The sequence below is a fragment of the Barbus barbus genome, assembly GCF_936440315.1.
Source record: "Barbus barbus genome assembly, chromosome: 3".
Lineage (NCBI taxonomy): Eukaryota > Metazoa > Chordata > Actinopteri > Cypriniformes > Cyprinidae > Barbus > Barbus barbus.
In genome coordinates, this window is record NC_136731.1 from 32,257,410 (window position 1) to 32,279,141 (window position 21,732).

General features: G+C 38.2%; 1 protein-coding gene across 2 annotated transcripts in view; it reads left to right on the plus strand.

The window, feature by feature from the left end:
• Positions 1 to 629: 629 nt before the first annotated feature.
• The window catches only part of sgsm3 (small G protein signaling modulator 3), a 29,492-nt gene continuing 8,389 nt past the window's right edge, over positions 630 to 21,732 (plus strand). Inside the window, exons 1-11 of one of the 2 annotated variants that reach the window (XM_079388091.1) lie at positions 630 to 805; positions 12,888 to 12,977; positions 13,085 to 13,173; positions 13,319 to 13,382; positions 15,412 to 15,623; positions 15,971 to 16,078; positions 18,057 to 18,200; positions 18,300 to 18,495; positions 18,618 to 18,763; positions 18,893 to 19,126; positions 19,246 to 19,428. In XM_079388091.1, the coding sequence (XP_079244217.1) occupies positions 12,971 to 12,977; positions 13,085 to 13,173; positions 13,319 to 13,382; positions 15,412 to 15,623; positions 15,971 to 16,078; positions 18,057 to 18,200; positions 18,300 to 18,495; positions 18,618 to 18,763; positions 18,893 to 19,126; positions 19,246 to 19,428 (1,383 nt within the window). In that variant the 5' untranslated portion in view covers positions 630 to 805; positions 12,888 to 12,970. The remainder of the gene's footprint in view (positions 806 to 12,887; positions 12,978 to 13,084; positions 13,174 to 13,318; positions 13,383 to 15,411; positions 15,624 to 15,970; positions 16,079 to 18,056; positions 18,201 to 18,299; positions 18,496 to 18,617; positions 18,764 to 18,892; positions 19,127 to 19,245; positions 19,429 to 21,732) is intronic. The other variant, XM_079388092.1, reaches the window with a different exon arrangement.

The window sequence follows — 21,732 nt, forward strand, 5'->3', positions numbered from 1 at the left end:
GAACATAAAATACGCGAATATTCCTCAAAGATAAGCAACTCTGTACCAAAACTAAATGAATGTTTTATGTTTGTCAGCCCCCTGTAAGCAGATGGAAACGGTAGAACGCTTGCATGAGCAGCAAAGAATGAGCTTTAAACCTTTTAAACCTAAAAGCCTGGGAGGTAAGAGAGACCTTAGAAATGAATGAACTGATTAATCAACGCTATAAGGCTACGTCATGAAGTCTGATCACGCTGGCGGATGGATATGATGTTGTGTTGGCAGGCAGTCTGCTCTAGTTCCTGCTCTGCCTCATGATTTCTGAGCATTGAGAGGCACGCCACTGTTACAGAATTTATTTTATTGTAATGGGCCATACAGCGCGGCTAATGTGAGCAGTTTGTTGCAAAAAAAAAGAGACTCTCTTTCAATTAATAACACGTTATGCTTCACGCAAAAGCTAATATGAAGCGCAGTTAGGTGAACATATGGGGAAAATATGCAGAGATTGTCCGAATACGATTGACTTGCTTCAAAAATATATAATAGTTAAAAACTGCTAAAAATATATTTTGCTTCCAAGCGACAAAATCTGTTAGCAGGATGGGAACTATTTCTTCAGGAAATCTCTGTACGCGGAGGGATACAATCCTTCAGTTCGAAACACGAACAGGTGTATGACTCAAAACAGTCAGTCAATGCAACCGTTCACTATCATCACAAATCAAGTACACATCTCGTACTTAAACCGTTTTTGTCAAATATATGTGTAATTGTACCACGAATCACAGCTGTACAGACAGGAGATTCAACATGGCATAAGGTAAGAAGACATAAGATTTGTTGGTTCGCTAGCTCGGTGGCTAATCGTAGCTGTTAACGTTACTGATGCTTGGGTGGCTTTAACCAATAATACCTGTTAGCATCTCTGAGCGCTTTTATATGTTTTAGTGTATTGTTTATGTCAGATGTATTTTACTCAGTGACGGAATTGACTATGAAAGTGGCACACAGATTTGAATGTCCTCTCAACGGTAATTTTGAGAGTGTCGTTATATTATTGAGAGCAATATGTTCATATTTAAAGAGCTGCGTTGCCATAATTTGCCATTTAAGTGTAATAATACAGTTTACGCACCAAATAAGGAACAGACGTGGACATTTCGTCTTGTTCTGAGGTGTTTTACTCAATAGTGCATCGAAGTTTGCTTGACTGACAGCAGCAGTATTTATTTTTATTTTTGAAACGCAGTAATGTTAGTCTCGTCAGTCTAGAGATGAATGTCACGTGTTTTTATTAGGTTTGGTACCGCTCCGTTATTCTGATTCATTATTGTGAACTCATTTCAGGTGCCATATGGTAAATGACTCGCCCTGCCATTGATTATTTGCATATTTAAGGTCTCTGTCGACTGTAAATTATGAATGCTGTAATGTTCATTTTTCCTGTAAGACACAAAATATGATGTTAGACCGAATATAATGGGCTTTTCTCCATACAATGAAAGTGAATGGTAACCAAGTTTGCATTCTGCTTAGCATCTATTTTTGTGTTCCACAGAAGTCAGTCAGTCATACAGGTGATAGAATGATGAGTTAGTTTTCCCCTTTGGTAAAGATTAAAGGTGGTATTTGACATTTTAGCTTGTACACTTTTAATTATTAGAATAATAGGTCTTCATCGTGACTACTTAATTTTATTTAAATAATTAGATGTAAGCATTTATTGGCTCAAACGGCATTTGAACAGCACTGAATAGGTTTAAGTGATTTTTTTTTTTCCTGCTGTCCTAGGAATGGAGTGCAACAATTGGGTCCTCGAAATAAATTTCACGTGTATTTTGATTTTTTTTTTTTTTTCCATAGAGGTATCGATATTTTTACACTAACTTGTAAGCCTTGAAAAACAAACCTACTGCTAGATGTGAGGTTGTTAAGAGCAACGTTGAAGCCATCAGACTGCATTATTTCAACTTATTTAAATTGTTTATCAGCAGAATTCCTGGTGAAAATCTACATTGCCCATGGCTCTGCAAAAAAATCTTCACTAAAAGAGTGCAAACAGACAAGTTCAAAAGGAAATTGATTTTCAACATGACTGATTAACCTTTAAAGACAGACCTGTTGTCAGTGCTGAAGTTGTTCATTGATTTTATATACCCATCTTTTTACATTATTTTATGACAATTCTTATTTTCAAAATAATCGTGTTTCATGGCGGAATTCATGGTGAAAAACCACATTACCCATGATGCTTTAGCCCTGCTCACTCCCTTGAAGCACTGCGAAAAACTTTCAAAATACTTCAATGTATATTCGTACTTGGCAATGAATTTAAAATGCTTCTGTAGATACAACCTCAAACTTTAAATAAATAGTTTTATATTTCCTCATTGTTTTAAATTAAATTCATGTCACTCGCAATGCTTCATGGGATTGTAGTTCTTTCTTTCTTTCTTCTTTCCCTCACTGAAGCTTATAATTAGTATTGTAGCTTTGCCAGATTTTTATTTACCGTTTTTCTTCAAATAAAAGTTAGTTATGTGGTTCTCCTCGTAACTAGTTGGTTTGGTTAATAACTAAAAACGTTTTAACAAATACTTTTTAAAAATCTCTACAAGAAAAATGAATGAGAAAAATGCTTCCGGAACCAGCGCTTCTGATAAAGTGGGCGGGTACTGATGCACTCTATTAGAGTCGCAACAAGCAAATCCCGCCGACAGAACCGCTGCGAATGACGTAACAGTGACGTAACTATCTCCCCAAAATATTTGTGTGTGTGTATACAGTGGTGGCCAAATTTGTTAGAAGACTTGACATATTTAAGATATTTCAGTTGTTTTTGTTTATTTGGCCATTACAATACCCAATAAACAAACTATTGCTGGAACTACCTGCGACGAAGGAATCTGCTGGAACATTGAAAATGATAGACTGGCCCCCTCAAAGCTCAGACCTCAACCCCATTGAGCAAATTTGGGGCGAGTTGGAAAATAAATTGGACAGATTTGTACATTCAAAGGAAAGCCTTTGGCTTGAGTTGCCGAAGCCATGGGATTACATTAGTGTTGAAGTTCTCAGGAAATATATTGACACTATGCCAGAGAGATGTGCTGCTGTTATTGCTGCAAAAAATGGACATACCAAATATTAAAGTTCAAAGTGGATAAAAACAGTAACACTATCTGCATGCTTCATGGACATTATGAAATCATGTTTTGGAGGCAAAAGATTTTAAATGACAACTTTATTGACAACAGTTTAATAGCATGTTCAAATAAATAATGCAAATTTTCAAATATAGCTTTGAAAAAGTTTCATAAAAAGGTAAACCTCAGATTTCAGCCTTTAAATAAAGAAAAGGGTTAAGTTAAAATTATAATTTATTTATTAAATTATTATATATATTTCATCTGCTTCATAAATAATTCTAGATAACTTATCTGAATTGTTTAAATGTGTAGAATCCACATAAGCTTGTTTTTCATCAACTGGTCAAAATTTACAGCAGGGCATGCAAATTCGGTCCGTTTTTGGCCAGACAGAAACTGCAGACAGACTGAATGTGAATGTAAGTCTCTGTAAATCCACTCACTGACATTAGGTGGCGCTCATGGAAAAGCTGAATAACAGCTGTTTCCCGTAAACTCCTTGGACAAAGCAGTATTGCAATTAAAAACACTTCCTTTAGGTATTACATGGACCAAATATGAAAACAAAATGCCATCGAATCGTTTCTTAAGACAGTCAGAACCTTCAGAGGTACATTCATATGATTGATTTGTTCATATATTAATTTGTGTAATTCCCTCAGGACTCTCTTAAAACCTCCCAGCTTTTCCGCCCTGTTTTCACTCAAAACTAAACTACTCTGCGTGCTGTGCTCACGTGAGTCTGTTACTGAAAACTCTGCTTTATGCCGGACAGTATTTATTTATCGTGATTTGTTCCAATCGCAGTAATCAAATACGGTTTTAATAATTAAAATATGAAATGGTAATTTTATCATGATTTATCGTCAAACCGGTAACCGTTACATCCCTAATTATAGTTCTTTTTCTCATGAATGACTTGTCTTTTTGTCCAATTTTTTTAATACGTTTTTGCTTCAAATCATATTTTGTGTTGTGATTCAACTTGTAGCTGGTTGGTTTGGATCATGGCTTGTAACTCTTAAACTAAAACTTTTTTAAACTCTTTATTGGGAAAATGAATGGGAAAATACTTTCAGAACCGGCACCGCTGACGAAGTGGGCAGGCGCTGTTGTATAAGGTTTGAAAGATTGAATGTGCTTCCAATGTAATCAATAACTTTGCTCCTAAAAATTCCTATATCTGTTTAAAGTTTTGGATTCGTCTTTAAATCAGCCACTCCCTTGACGTGTGTAGTGTGGCTGTAAGGTTTGGCTCTGTTTATCTAGTGAGGTTCACACCCTCCTTAAGCACAGGGCAGGTCAGGAGATCCTGCAGAGAGCACCAGCTTATGACACCCAGTTCTTCAGATTGGCCTCTGAGTGCATTATGTGTCCAGCTGTGATGAAAAACAAAAGTACCCCAAAATGAGCACTGCCAACCTCAAAGAGAAAGCTCCCCCTGTCTTTCATCAGCCCCACCTCCATTTTTCCTTCCTCCAGCTGCTTCTAGTCACAACACACAGTGACTCATGAAGCACGCTGCCCACATCCCTCCCTCTGTTCTCCCTATCCCACTGTCGTCAGAGAGCTGCCACGTGCCTCCTCACTCTGCTCATGGCATGAATGGCCTTCGGTTGGCCTCTCTCAACCACAGTTTCACACACACCAATGTTGTTTTAGTATTGTTGAGTTGCAACTAGTTTAGAATAAGTGATTTGTTTTTCATATTATGTTGTACATTGGTTTTTATTTCAGTTAGGCGTTTTTTGTTGTTACTGTTGTTGGTATTAATGTAAAGCTGCAGTCCGTAACTTTTTTTTTTAGGCATGCACCGAATGTTCGGCAACCGAAATTATTAGGCCGAAAATAGCCAAAAAAAGCACTTTCGGTGTTCGGCCGAATAAGTAAAAAGGCAGAATAAATTTTGCCGAACAATGACGTTTTTAATGACGCGATCAAATAGTAACCCGCGTAGAGTGAGAGGCGCGCGCTTTATGCAGCAAACATGTCAGCAGTGTGGAAGCACTTTAAAGTGTCAGAGAAAGAGGCAAAAACGGCCGTTTGCATACACTGTTCTGCTGAATTGTCCAGAGGGGGTGCATCTGCAAAAACGTACAGCACTTCAAATTTAATTTATCACTTAAAATCAAGACACCCCGAACATCATGCAGAGTACGAGAAAGACACGGCGGCGGCTACGGCAACAGCAGCAGCGAAAAGGAAAGTAGCTCCTCCCAGTCCTAGGACACCCACTCCATCTGTGGCTGACTTCTTAGAAAAGTCAAAAAAGTTTGCCAATGACAGTGCCAAAGCTAAAGGTATTACTAAAAGGATAATGGAATTCATCGCATTGGATGATCAACCATTCTCTGTTGTAGAGGATGTTGGATTTCGCAGGCTTATAGACCATATTGAGCCCCGTTACACCATGCCTAGTAGACGGCATTTCTCAGACGTGTGCTTACTTGAGATGTATAACGTCGTTTCAACTCACGTCCATGAGCTCTTGGCTACAGATATTGCAGCCCTCAGCTTCACGACTGATATTTGGAGCTCGGATGTGAGCCCCACCAGTATGCTGAGTTTAACTGCGCAGTGGATCGACACAGATTTCAAGCTACAAAAGATTGTGCTTCACTCACAAGAGTTTAGAGGGTCCCATACAGCTGTAGCCATATCCAAGGCGTTCGCCAACATGTTTGACACTTGGCGTATCGACCGATCTAAAGTGCATGCGGTAGTCAGTGACAACGCAAGAAATATGGCTAAAGCCATGGAAGATAGTGATCTGAAAGGCATACGGTGTATGGCACACACAATTCAACTGGCGGTCAACGAGGGATTGTTGAGTCAGCGCAGTATAGCAGATGTGATGTGTGTAAATTGTTGGCCATTTTAAACATTCACCGCTTGCCTATGCGCGCCTACAATCTATCCAAGAACAGTTCGGAACGCCACAAAAACGTTTCCAACAAGATGTGAGCACAAGGTGGAACAGCACATATTATATGCTGGAAAGCCTTTTTGCGCAAAAGCGAGTCTTGGCTACATACATAGCAGATCATGACCTGCCCGCGACATTCACCGCATACCAGTGGGTGTTAATCGAGAACGTTCTCTCTCTTCTCGCCCCCTTTGAGCAGATAACAAAAGAGATAAGCTCATCTGATGCATCTGTGGCAGACGTCATACCTTTACTTGCAGCACTAAAGCGTCTTTTAAACAAAGAGGCTGAAACAGACCACGGAGTTAAAACAACTAAAAGTGCGCTCTTAGAAGCTGTCAGCACACGATTTAGTCAGGCGGACTCAGAACCCCTGTACTGCATCGCGACTGTGCTTGATCCACGATATAAAGATCATTACTTGGATGTGGGGAAAAAGCTGCGCACACGAGAAATGATCCAGGCCGAGTTGGAATTGGGAAAGCCGCTAGGTGATGGAGACGGTCAGGTGATGCACAGCGCAGGAGATGAAAACAGCGCAGAGAGTAAACGGGCTCGTACTACAGATGAGCCGCGCACAGTCTCGCTGTCTGACATGTTCGATGAGATCCTCCAAGAGAATAACCCATTTGCAAGACAGAGGACAAGCTCAACCGCTCAACAGTTAGATGGTTATCTCTCAGAAGTCCCCATCCCCAGGAGCAATAACCCACTCGAATTTTGGAGGACCAATCAAGGCCGCTTTCCCGACCTGGCGCAGATGGCACGCAGGTAGGCTACTTCTATGTGAAATTAATTTAAGATTTTATTTATATTTTGGATTATGGTAACACTTTATAAGTAGTTTCTATTTTTAACATTAACTAACAATGAAAAACCCTTATTAAAAGCATTTATTAATCTTAATGTTATCACATTTTTAATTTTTGAATTAAAAAGTATCAAAAGTGGTAGGCCTATTTGTTAAAATTGTTAATGTACTTATACTAACATGAACTAAATATTTTTTATTATCTTACATTAACGAAGATTAATAAATACCATAACAAATGTATTGCTCATTGTTAGTTAATGCAATAATGTTAACAAAAGGAAACATTGTAAAGTGTTACTACCTATATTTTTTATTATGTATTTTGTGAAAATTTAACTATTTTCAGAGTAGTAAAATAGTAGGCCTACACTGGGTTTCAACCATTTCATTATCTTGAAGACATTGTTCGTTTTGAAATGAGCAACTGTCAGAAAACTGCAATAAAAATTTCAACTATTCTGCAGGTACTTGTCTGCTCCATGCACAAGCACCGACAGCGAGAGACTTTTTAGTGCTGCATCTCATGTCATCGATGAGAAGAGGAACTGACTTTCATGTGAGAAAGCAGAGAAGCTACGTTTCATAAAGAAGAACCTGCCACTTTTCCTGAAGAAGTAGGCTAAGTAGGCTTATGTCTAGGACAGTTATTCATTTGTTGTGGGTTCATCCACATTTTTTGCACTATTCAATGCACATTTGTTGTTGTAGACATACAGAGTTACATTCTTTCAGCAGTCAGTTATAGGCCTAACATAGGCTATTCAAGAAGGGGGGCTTCAAAGATGGCCAAATAAAAATATTTTTTTATTTTACTAATTTATTTATTTTAAGTTATATTGTGCTTTGTTTGTATAATATCTGCTGGAATGTTAAAAAAAATGTTCAGTGTTAAATAAATATTTTGAAATTGTATTTTTGTTATTTGATTTATTTCTCTGAAAAGCAACACAAAATAGTAAAAAGCACATTTTTACTATTTAATTATTGTAATGGTGAAAAAATTGGCAAAGTAAATGGAAAAAAATGCAAAACACCGCGTTCGGTATTCGGCCTTCGGCTTTCGGCCAAGCATTTCATTATTATTCGGCTTCGGCCAAGAATTTCATTTCGGTGCATCCCTATTTTTTTTGGTTAAAAATGATCCAAATTCAATATTTGAGCAAGTACATAACCAGCCAGTGTTCAAAATTATCGCCCTACTTTAGCCCGATTCACAACAGTAAGCTTATAATAATGTCTTTTAATTTGAGTGGTACGGGTAAGTTTTGCAGGAAAATCGAGCATGGCATTGCGTCATTACATCACGTCAGTAAACAAAGAAGTTGTCCTGGCTAGTAGGCTATTGCATGTGAGGATCCTGCAGGTGGCGGATTGTTTACAGCCTTTTCTCCCAGCAGCTAGAATAATTAAATGTATCATTTTGATGGCGGATTGTAATCCAGAATAGATTGTGTTTATGAAACACGTGTGAATGAAATTAAATTATATTCCAGTTTTAAATGCCCTTCTGATAACAGAAAGCCTAGGATTACACAAGATTTGTATTTAAGACAACCAGTTTGAAGGGAGCATAGTTAATAATAATAATAATAATTAATTACATTTATATAGCGCTTTTCTAAGCGCTCTACATTGTGAGGGGTGGTGTCTCCTTATCCACCACCAGTGTGCAGCATCCACCTGGATGATGCGACGGCAGCCATAGTGCGCCAGAACGCCCACCACACACCAGCTTACTGGTGGAGAGGAGACAGAGTGATGAAGCCAATCAGTGTAAGGGGATGATTAGGAGGCCATGATGGTCAGAGACCAATGGGAAATTTGGCCAGGATGCCGAGGCCACACATCTACTCTTTTCGAAAGACATCCTGGGATTTTTAATGACCACAGAGTATTGGGTTTAACGTCTCATCCGAAAGACAGTGCTTTTTGACAGTATAGTGTCCCCGTCACTATACCGGGGCGTTAGGACCCACACAGACCGCAGGGTGAGCACCCCCTGCTGGCCTCACTAACACCTCTTCCAACAGCAACCTAGTTTTCCCAGGAGGTCTCCCATCCAGGTACTGACCAGGCTCAACCCTGCTTAGCTTCAGTGGGCAACCGGTCTTGGGCTGCAGGGTGATATGGCTGTGGTGATATGGCTTTTAGTTTGCTTTTTGGGTTAAAAGATTAGACTGTACAGTAATTGAAATCTACACGTTAATACACTATACTCCTAGTCACGCAATGCTAATGTTGTTAACAGTAGTAAATTGAGAATAAAGCATAATAATAATTTGCACTGTTTGATGTGAAATGAGCTAACCGATGAGCTAATGCTTTTTTCCTCAGTTGGTCAGAACAAACGTGGCAGACTTGTTACTTGTTCAGATGACAATGTACAGTGAAAATTCTGATTTGGGTCATGTATTCCAAGATGTAGGCTAGAATCTGTGATTACTAGGTACAGGATTCACACGGTGTGGTGACTTACAGCTACATATACACCTCAAAACATTAGATTCATCCGTGCTGGAGCCATGCCGGAGTACAGCCCACACAATGAAGATAATTCAGCTAGTAACTGAGGCAAAACTTACGGACTGCAGCTTTAACCTAACTAATAAGCTGAATAATTATTCTGCCTACTTTGACGTGATCCGGTCAACTTTCATTAGCAGCTAGCAGTCCAGACTCTATTTCCTGAGAGTATTGGGATTTGTAATCTACTGTTAGGATATTATAGGATTTCAGTGTTTCTTAGTGTCTCCGGGGAGCATTGACTCCTCTCACTCACTGATTGCTAATGTGGTGCCTTCGACTGCTCGCCTCTATCTTTTTGGTTGCTGTGGGGTCTGTTGCCATAGGGATGATGCTATCAGTGGCATTTGCAGCTTGATGAGGAGTGTCATTGTTAGTAAGTATTTGTTTATGATGGAGACTCCTACAGAGAGCCAGCAGTTGATGGATGGCAGTCTGCAGTGTTGTCATGACTGTCTTCTAATGAGGCCCAAACACACTGAAAGGTCTGTTGTGCATGGATCTGAATTCATTTGAGTTTGTAATTGGATGAAGTAGGGGTGTGCGATATGACGATTTTTGATCGTGGACGATAAAAATGTCTCCACGATCTGCTTTTTAAGAAATATCGTAGTATCGCGCTACAGCGCACATTGTCAAATACAGTTCTGGCGCCTCAGTCTCTATATACTGTACAACACGACATACAGCAGTAGAGTTACTCTGATAGGACACTGCACTTATTCGCGATCGCAAAAGTACATTATTTGCACACAAGCCTTGCTGGTTAAATGTTTAATTTGCGCGCTGGTCTGACGTGCGCTTTTTCTGAGCGGATACACCTGAAGCACGCGCACTAAAAAGCCTGTCTAACAGCGCATGATTACTCAACTAACTTATCTTTTACGCTAATACTGTCAAAACACACAAGGTTTACATACAGACTGAGTTGGTTATCTCTAAAATGAAAGTAAATAGTTAAGAGAGAAACGGATGCGTGTCTGTATATTAGATGCATGCAGGTCTTAAAGAGACGGGACACTAAACATGCTGTCGACTGTCATTAAAGGGATAGTTCACCCTAAAATTTAATTTCTGTCATTATTTACTCACTCACATGTTGTCCCAAACCTCTATTAATTTCTTGTGCTGAACCCAAAAGAAGATATTTTGAAGAATGAGGGTAACCAAACAGTTGCTGGTCCACACTGAATTTGACAGTAAGAAAGAAAAATCCTATGGAAGTCACTGAGGACCAGCAACTGTTTGGTTTTCCACCTTCTTCAAAATAGCATTTATGTTCAGCAGAAGAAAGAAACGCATTCAGGTTTAAAACAACTTTTGAGTAAATGATGGTATAAAAATAAAACATCATGACAGAATTGACAGACAGATGACAGAATATTTATTTTTGGGGGAACTATTCATTTAACGTTAACAAAACAACAAAACGCAAAGAGAAAAATCACTCACTATTCTTGACTGAAAAACTTTAATACAGTTGCTTTAGGAATCAGTCTATCTAGTTTTATTTTTATATTTGTTCATTCAATGTCATTGAATGCTCTGCTAAATACACCTATTGTACCTGAAAATAAAGCACTGTTTGTTTTATTTGTATATTATGTGTATTTGTAATGTGTATCTTTGTTCTTATTTTTTAATAAGAAAGATAAAATAATGACAAAGATTTTTTTATCTTCGCCCACTTTGGCCTAAATATCTGCCATGCATCTTTGTCTTTCTAGTTTGGCTGTAATGCTCAGACAACTTGTAAAACCAAAATAGTAAAACTAACATGACACAGAACCGTGATAAAATCGTGAATCGTGATATTTCTAAAACAAATCGTGATATGATATGATTTCAAGATTGTCAAGTCATTTTTGTCATAAATTGACAAATGTATGTTAGCCAGTTAGATAACATTATCTTGTTCTCAACCAGGGGAAAAGCTCATTTTTAGATGACTTACAATTATTTGAAATAAACTAAAACAACTAAAAATCAAGTTACCTATTCGTATTTTAATTCACCCCCTCAACCACCTTTTTTTTTTTTTTTTTTTTTTTTGAAGAAGAAGAAGAACCTGGATTCCCACAGTTTTGGAAAACTAGGATATACTAAATAATTTCATATCTCAATTATAAAATTCTATCATTTTCATTTAAAGACCTGGAAAGTCAAGTATTCTAATACAAGTATGTAACTCCATTGCCATTTGTATAAGAAATATACAGTTTCTAGTAATTCCAAGCTCCCAATATTTTATTGGGTAGAAATTGAGAGTAAAAAATGGGCCTACTTGTGAAAATCCTTATCCTTAATTCTAAATTACATTTTAAACGAACTGGAAATGAAATGGGGCCTTTGAATATTGTTGTAGGCAGAATCACAGAAAACCAAGTTTGCAGGGCATAAAAATGGATAAACAAGGATGACGTTTCTTCTTATTGCTGATCTGTTAAAGGCTAGATTTTGCACCATTCATCCAGGCCCACATAAATCAATACACAACCACAGGATGTTGGTGTCTAGCTCTTTTTACTTTACAGTGACTATAAGGCTCTGTTATTGTCCTTTATGCAAAGTAACAATACCTGGCAGAGAAACCAGTGAAATGCTGCTTCCAGGAGGTCCTGTGCTTGCATTATGCATGTCCAGATAACATCTACATTTTTCCATTGCTCTCTTTCTTACATGATGTTGAACACACACACATAGGCAGAGCAGGAAGATAAGCTCTGGTGCATTTATAGAGCAGTCCTACACTCCATTCCCAAAGAGACGTTGGCTTCCATTCAACAAGGAAGTAATTTATTTTAAACAAATGAGGAAATTGAATGGTGCATTAGCATACCCTCTAAAAGCCTCTGGCTGGTTCAGCAGTCATAAACTGTTGAGTTTCTTGAAACACTGGAGCAGAGACCAAACGATCTGTAGAAGAGCTTATAGGTGCGAATCCTGGTATCAGTTTTGCAATCCTTCCTTCTGATGTGGGTGGGTCTATAATCACATATCCCCCTCTCTCACGCATCCCTAATGGGTTTGTCATGAGTTTAGTGGAGAAACAAAGGCTGCCTTATGCAGGGTTGTAAACGTAGCTGATGTCAGTGTCATGGAGAGAGAAGTCGAGTAAGGTACTGTGTCGTCTATGGGCCCACTGGCATGATTAATTTATCCGAACATGCTGTGCTACTGAAGATTAAGCTTGCCGTCCTGTGTGTCTGCGTTGATTTGGAGAACTGGAGCATGAAGGAGGACAGTATTAAGGTGCCTGCAGCTCAAGTTCAGCTTTAAAAAGCTTTCAGACTCTTCACTTCCTCATAGCAGACTTCTTTTCTTTTTTTTTTCTTTTTTAATTGCACTAAAGTGATGTTGTTATATGATATATTCTGCCTAGTTCAGTCCTTTAAACGCCTGATTATTTCCAGAGGCTGTGAATTTCATTGATTACTTGAGTAATTACGCACTTTGTATGGCTTTGTATTGTTTTGGTCTCCTTATCTAGGGCCTGTGAACTTTGACCTGACCTGCTCCAGCCGGACTCCTCTCTTTTAGACGCTAAAGAAACCCACTTCAAACTCCAGGACCATGTCAAGTAAGCTTACTGCTGCATGAATACACAAAATAAAAATGGAAGCATAGTTGTATTTGTGTACTGTTAAACAGTTAATCCCATTTAATTTGGTTTTCTGTTCTCTTTAGCAGGTAATTATACTCCAGCCCCAGGGGGCCCTTTTTCGGCCCTCACACCCAGCATGTGGCCCCAGGACATTTTGGCAAAGTACTGTCAGGTAGTTTACTAATATATATATTTTTTCATTTTGTTCTTTGTTTATAATGTTCTAAGTGGCAGATAAATGTTATTCTATTATTGTAACATGTTCATTGTTATGGGAAGTGGTTCATTTCTCAGAGATGTTGTTCTGACTGTTGCAGAAAGACCCCAATATGGAAGCAGAACTGCAGTATGATGAATTTGGGTTCCGGATCGATAGTGAAGGTTAGTGTGGGAAGCACTCATAAAAAATTGAACAGGGCTCAACCTTAACACATATCTAGGACGACCACAGAGAAAAAAAAAAAAACACTAAAGAAATCTAAATTTGTCTTTACATTGCAATGAATTTATGCACTAGGCTGAACTTTGCATAATATATTATTTTGCATAATATATTATCTCAGGTAGTTTTTAATAATAACATGTGACATTGATCAAAAGTGACATTGAAGACATTTATATTGTTACAAAATATTTCTGTCCTGGAAAAATGTATCATGGTTTCCACAACTGATTTCAGCAGACAATAATAAGAAATGTTTCCTCATCACTAAGTCAGCATATTAAAATGATTTCAGAAGGATCATGTGACACTGAAGACTGAAGTAATGACTGCTATAGGCTCGAATATATATATATATATATATATATATTTATATTACACAGAGAGAGAGAGGATAATTATTTTAAATAATAATAATATTTCAGTATTAATGTTTTTGCTGTATTTTGATCAAATAAATCCAGCCTTGGTGAGAAAAAGAAAGTTCTTTCAGAAACCTTAAAGGGATAATTCTGTCATTAATTACTCATCCTCATGTCGTTCCAAGGATCGACAGCAAGGATTCTAACACGATCAAGGCTCAGAAACATAGCAAGGACATCTTTAAAATAATTCTTGTGACATCAGTGGTTCAACCGTAATTATACGAAGCTACCGGAATACTTTTTGTGTGCAAAGAAAACAAAAAATAATGACTTTATTCAACAATTCGTCTCCTCCACATCACCCTGTAGCAGCATTTTGGAGAGTATCATATACGTAAACAACATATGCAACGTATGTACACAGGTATGTTATTTATGCTTTGATCTGAACGTAAACAACGTATCCGCGTACATACATTGTTTACGTATGTGATACTCTCCAAAATGGCGCTACAGGGTGACGTGGAAGAGACGAATTGTTGAATAAAATCGTGATTTTTGGGTGAACTATCCCTTTTAAAAAATCAGTAGCACTTTAGTATAGGGACCAATTCTCACTGTTAACTAGTTGCTTATTAGCATAACTATTATTCACATTGGCTATTTATTAGTACTTATATAGCGCACATTCTGCATGACCATATTATAAGTTACTAACTATTAATAAGCAGCAAATTAGGAGTTTATTGAGGTGAAAGTCGTAGTTAAAGGTGGGGTATTTTTTCAGAAACTCTTTAGAAAACTGAGTCGGACTGAGTACCAAAACAAACTTGTAGCCAATTAGCAGTAATGGGCATCTCTACTCATGATACAGAGGAGAGGGCGCTCATTGCACATGATGGACATTAGCCGAGCGAGGACAGAATGATAGAGATGGCAGATAAAAAACAAGAGAGGAAAACGTCTGCGGAACAAACACTGTGTCATTTGAAATTTGCGTCAATACGTCATAAATAGAACGCATTAGCAGTTTACTGTCGGGGATTTGTGGTGTCCCATCCAGTGTAGACAGCATCACTGGTTATAATGAATTCTCACCGTGCCACTCCTGTCCGGTGTAGATACGATGTCCGGTATTATGATTAGGCAAGAAGTAGGACCCGTGTAAATTATCAGATCAGCTTTCCAGCACTGGAGTGGGCTCAAGGAGCGGGAAGGCCTGCGATCGGATGCCAAGGTTGCTTTGTTTCTTCTCGATAGGTGAGTAATATTGGTTTTGCTTTGTTTCACAGAACTAACCGTTGCCTGGGTTGCGTATGTATGTGTGGGGCGGAGCTGTAAAAATAGGGGCGAGACCCTTTTGGGGTAGGGGCGTGTTTGTTTTGGCGACTTGAAATATCAACATTGGCTACCAGAAATCACTTACCCCACCTTTAATGGTTTATTAATAGTGAGAATTGGACCCTAAAATAAAGTGTGACCAAAAATTCTTACTGATCCCAAACTCAAATGGTATTACGTTGAAGCTTTTTTTTTATAGATATTTGTTTGTCACAGGTGACTTTTGGAAAAGCAAGTGATCAGGTTTTTTTTTCTGTTTCAGACGGGGTTGAGACAAGTAAATGGCAGCGTGGTGAGGGAGCTCCTCAGAGAGAGGACCCTCAGCAAAGACTTCGCTGGCAAGCCCATCTGGAGTTCACACACAATCACACTGTAGGAGACCTGACATGGGACAAGATCTCCCCCACCCTGGCTCGCTCTGACCGCCTTCGGACCCTAGTGCTGGGGGGCATACCGCACAGCATGAGACCACAGGTTAGCACTAAGAACCTGTTTATCAATCCTCTAAATGTGCTTTTGTTTGTGTTTTTACGTCACCGCATATTAAAGGATGTCTTTGTATCGTTACACACCATCAGGCAGCTAATCTGCTGATGTAATGTTCCTATGGCAGCCATGTTAAAGCTTGAGGGATTCTTAGTGTCGCTGAAATAGGACATGATGTCTTGGTAATATCTTGTTTATGCTCTATTGCTATTTTCAGAGATTCCCATGAGAACAGCGGTGCGTTTCAAATCTCAGATCTTCTAACCGCATCTCTGCTGGATCTTTGTGTTTATCTGTCTTGTTCCTCATTGTCTCTTTCATATGCATTCCCTCAGTTGTGGATGCGTTTGTCAGGGGCCCTGCAGAAAAAGAGAACATCAGAAATTGCCTACAGGGAAATTGTCAAAAACAGCTCTAATGATGACACTACAGCAGCCAAACAGGTACATGTCATCTCTGCCACAGATATTATGTAATCAGAGATTTATTTGAAATGGAGACGTACATTTCAAATAAATGCTGTTCTGTTGAGCTTTGAGAATCCTGGAAAAAAAAAATGTAATCCAGTTTCTACAAAAAAAATTAGGCAGCACAACTGTTTTTAACATTGATAGCAATAAGAAATGTTTCTTGAACGCCAAATCAGCATATTAAAATTATGAAACAGTGACTGGCTATTGAAAATTCAGCTTTGCCATTACAGGAATAAATTACGTTTTAAAATGTATTAAGAAAGAAAATGGCGATTTTAAATTGTAATAATATTTCAAATTTTTTTCGGTTTGCCGACATATAATGCTGTTGCACTTCGGGCGTCCCGAGTCCAAATCCTGGTTTGTGGACCTTTCCCGATCCTGTCCCTCTCTCTCTCTCTTACATCACTTCCTGTCTACTCACTATACTATCATAATAAAGACAAAAATGCCAAAATAAACAAATGAATAAAAGCGTATTGAAAAATTTCTGTGAAAAGTAAAAACTTTCTTTTTTTCAGTTTGATGAATAATGAAAATGTTTCATTTTAAAAAAATACATCCTTAGGTTTACATTCAGTGTCACAAACATACGATTTGACACATCTGAGGGCTGTTTCATAAAAGATGCTAAGAAAAGCGGGGATTAAAGTCCAAAACCTGACTTGAAATAACCTAACAAATTTATCAGGACTGAAGTGGTTTCATAAACGACAATTCAAGTTCACGCAATCTGACTAATTTGATCCAGGTTCAATGAGACAGGATAATGTGACGTACACGCTTATTCTTAAATAGCCCTTAATGTCGACCATGGATCAAATCGATCCACCATGGCAAACCGCGAATATTTGTGCTGTTTAATGCATTTGATACGTTGTGTTTTCCTCAGTGCATAACTGACACGTCACATGTATATTTTTCATCTGTAAATGTTAGAAAGTCATTCAAATATCCATTTTGCTGCCAGGAGTGGGCGAGGCTTACGCGAGCGAACGAGCGCTGCTGTGCGAACACACAGACGGAGCAGAATAGAATACTAGTGCAAGAATTCTGAATAAAATATACATTCTGCTAAAATTTGTTGTTGGACATAAAAATGCACTTATGTAGGTTTAAAATTCTATGCGTCACATTTAATGATAGCAGTAACTGTAAATCAAATGTAAGCTGGCTAATACAGCCATACTAGCTCAAATGAGTTAAATGTGTGTTCCTCTTATCAGTTCAAATGTAGTCTGTAATACTTTAAAGAGCAGCTTTAGATTGTAATGTTTTAATGTTCTAATAACCATAAAAGGTACAGCTGTCATAAAATCAGAGAGAAAGGCTGCATGGCTAGAAACTTCTGATCAACTGAATGCACAAGTAGCAACTATGTTAAAATGTTTTCATATATCTTAAAGGTCATTAGCCTACATTTTGGGCACAATACATTAAATACAGTTGGTTGTAGCCTATTTTTATTTGATTATTTAAGGTGTATTTTCTGTATACTTTTATTTATGGACTAATAATAAAGTCAACTAATTGCATGTGAGAGAGTCAACGGTAATATTGATGCGTTCCTATTGGTCAGAGTTAGAGGAGCTCAGCTTAGCCTGGTTGTTAGCTGCAAAGAATAAATCTCCATAGTAACTTAATTTAGCTTAATTTAGCCTGCTTTCATGCAACTGAGTCAGGGCTAAATTCAACCAGGATAACTGGAAAATCCCAGCTTAATCCCTTATCTTTTTTTTTGTGCTTCAATAATCAATTTTGATTTATTTTAATTTGGGGATTGTTGCAGGTAGCATTGATAAGCATTTTTTTGTGATTTGTGATTACTTCATTCGGAATTTTTCTTTTCAATTGAAAGCTCGAATTCATTCATGCATACACCTCTGATTTTACTTAGCCGTCTTCCAGTATTGTTTTTATTATGCTTGTCTCTCTGTCTGTGCTGCAGATAGAAAAGGATCTTTTGCGGACCATGCCCACTAATGCGTGCTTCAACACCTTTTCGAGTGTGGGGGTCCCCAAGCTCAGGCGGGTCCTGAGAGGGCTGGCGTGGCTGTATCCAGACATCGGCTACTGTCAGGGCACTGGCATGGTGGGAAGCGACCTAATAACAGACTCTTTGTCTCTCTGTTGTCTAACATTTGGTTCATCGGGTGTCAGACTCTGAGGTGTCTGTTTGTCTTTGATACAGGTGGTGTCCTGTCTGCTGCTCTTTCTGGAGGAGGAAGACGCTCTGTGGATGATGTGTGCTCTGATAGAGGACCTGCTGCCTCCCTCATACTTCTCCTCCACGCTGTTAGGAGTTCAAACCGACCAGCGTGTGCTCCGACAGCTCATAGTGCAGTATCTGCCGAGTCTAGACCAGCTGCTACAGGAGCATGACATTGGTGAGATGCAAACAGCCTCAAAAATATCTACCGCGGGATACTTTTTTTAATCAGTTTTGCTCCAAAGAGTTATTCTCCAAAACATGTACAGTAAAAAATCATTCAAATGTTTTCCCTCTCAGAGCTTTCTTTAATCACGCTGCACTGGTTCCTCACTGCCTTTGCCAGTGTGGTGGACATCCGCATCCTGCTGCGAATCTGGGACCTGCTCTTCTACGAGGCCTCAGTGGTGCTCTTCCAGGTTACGCTGGGCATGCTGAAGATCAAGGTTGTTTAACTTTTTATTCAAAGAGTTCTATCTTTCTATTACCTAAGCCTTCATTGGTTAAACAAGGCAGTGATGAATGTTTGATTTGACAAACAGTCAATTATAATGGTTTCTTTTTGTGTTGTAAAGGAGGAAGAACTGGTATCATCTGAGAACTCTGCATCCATCTTTAATACACTCTCAGATCTACCCAGTCAATTAGAGGATGGGGCGGCAGTGCTGGGCGAGGCTGTTCGTCTGGCAGGATCTCTGTCTCAGGAAAGCCTGGATGCACACAGACACAAGCATCTTGCCTACATCCTGGCAGAGCAGGCCCAGCTCAACTCTAGCAACTCCCATTCCCTCCACACCAACCTGAACAAGGTTGAGAACATGAACAGCATCTTGGATCATTATCTGTGATGCCCACATTTTGACACACTTTATTTGCAATATACAAAATGTGAATTCAGTCTCACTTGTAGGTTTGTGTGATTGTTCAGGTGGTCCGCAGACAGAGCCTGCGTAGGAAATCCACCCTGAGCTCGCTTCTCTGGGGGGAGGACGAGGTGGAGGCACTGAAGGCCAAAAACATTAAACAGACAGAGCTGGTGGCAGCACTGAGAGAAGCCATCAGTCAGACTGCAGAGCACTTTCACTGCCTGGACCCCCGCAACTGCAGCACTGTAAGAGCCACTCGATCACATGAATCACATTTTAGAATCTGTCAGGAATAATTCAATTAGAAACAGAACTTTGCACTGAAACAGCAACACTGACTCATGTACCTGATGACTCACTGAGTTGTTTTTTGTTGAATTGCATAAATTAGGCCTATGCATCAAGAAATTAGCTGCACACTCGCATTCCCAGTAAACAGACCACCATGAGTCATGGAGAGTCTGGAGTTATTAATCAATTATAATAAAGTAGTCAGATGTCAAACCAGATATGTCATTTGATAATGCGGAATTTCTCTCTGTAGTTGCCATATTAAAATTAAGATGGAAAAAAAACTCTTGTCCAGCTTACTTTTTTCCAGTAATAATAATAATCATGATTATTGTTTGTTTAATAATAATAATAATAATAATTGTGATTATTGCAATATTTGAATAAATAATAACAACATATTTTCATTATTGGAATAATAATAGTCATTAATGTGGTTGTTGTTGTTTTTTTTTTTATTATTATTATTATTACCACCAAATTATCTGTGTAGCTTATTTTGCCATTATTATTTATTAATAACTACTATTTTATAATAACAATTTTTATTTATTTATCTTATTGTGGTTGTGTATTCTAATAATAATAAAACAATAATAATTATAGTAAATGTTTATTAATAATAATAATTACAAACATATGTTGTAAATAATTTAATAATAATAATTAGTAGTTGTAGTAGTAGAGGGCTCAAAATTAACTTTTTTACTTGATGGCACTGGTGCTCCCAACTTCAAGAAGTTAGGAGCACCAACACAAATTTAGGAGCACCCACTGAATATTAAGGAGCATCACAACTGCCCATTGAGCGGTGCTTTGTTTGTTGTACGTGCAATATATAGAGGCAAGATGAGAAGAAAATGTCATTTAAACTTTTCTCAAGACAGTCAGTTCCCCCTCACACAGTGCTTTATTTTCAGATACAATAGGTGTATTTAGCAGGAGCTAGGGATGGGTACCGAAACTCGGTATTAAATCGGTCTCGGGGCTAAATTATGAAAGACCGGAGTATCGATAAGCTCTGACGTTATCGGTACTTCTGTCGGTATTGGAGAAGTTAAGAAAACACACATACATTTATTGTTGCTCTCTCTCTCCCTCTCTCTCGCTCTCTCTCTCTCTCTCTCTCTCTCTCTCTCATATATATATATATATATATATATATATATATATATATAATATATATATATATATATATATATATATATATATATATATATATATATATATATATATATATAATATATCGCCAGCTGTTTTTATGTGCAATAATATTCAAACATTTGTCTATGATGCATTTTTGCTATGCGCAATTCAGAAGCCAGATCGCGCTCACGCGGGGAACTTCAGCACACGCAACATGAAAGTCCTGTTTAATTATGATAGAGGAGAGAACCAACTATTCAAACATCTGCTCACACTTTAGGCCTGTGGCTGTTATATTAAGCTAAGTATTTTTTTTTTTTTTCGATTTTGGCTTCCAAGGATTATAGCCGCATTTCTTAGCACAACTCCCTCATAGCGGCGCGGATTCGTTCCTCCGAACCAAAACTTAACATCTGAATCAGCTCAATCAGTGATTGTTATAAAATGCCTTTACTGTTGCTACATTGCAGGACATATTTGACAGTAAAACGTTGAAAGTACAATCTGCTGTTCCCCAGGCTGAAATGTGTGTGCGCGCGTGTGCCTGCGCGGTCGCGTGCTCCAAAACGGACAAGCAAAGTACACTTTGAGCTTCGGGCGCGTCGAAATAACACACAAAAATATGCCAAAAAATACACACAATGTGTCAAAATGGCCGGTTATGAGAGTCTTCACTTTTATGTTTTAAGTGGACGAGAACAGTTGGGAGAAAATCCGATGCGTGTCAGTATATTGTCTTAAAGTGTCAGACTGGAGCTTGAGCCATCAATGTTAATCAAAGAACAAAATGCAAAGAGAAAATCACCCACAGCTCTTAATCTGAACAACGTTATAGCTTTAATAAACATAAATCTATCAGTACATACAGTGAAAACTATGCAGTGCTCATTTACATTTGATTACTTTTGTAACTATTACTTACCTGAACATTAATATTAGTAGACCATGGAAAAATGAAAGCACTGTTTATTTCATTTCGTTTGTGTGTTTGTTTTATTGTATTTGTCAGTTTGTTTTACTTAGTTTCTTTGTTCATGTTGTTACTGTATCTTATCTTATGTATATAAAACACTAAAAATACCTGCACACTGGTGCATTTACAAATTGATGAA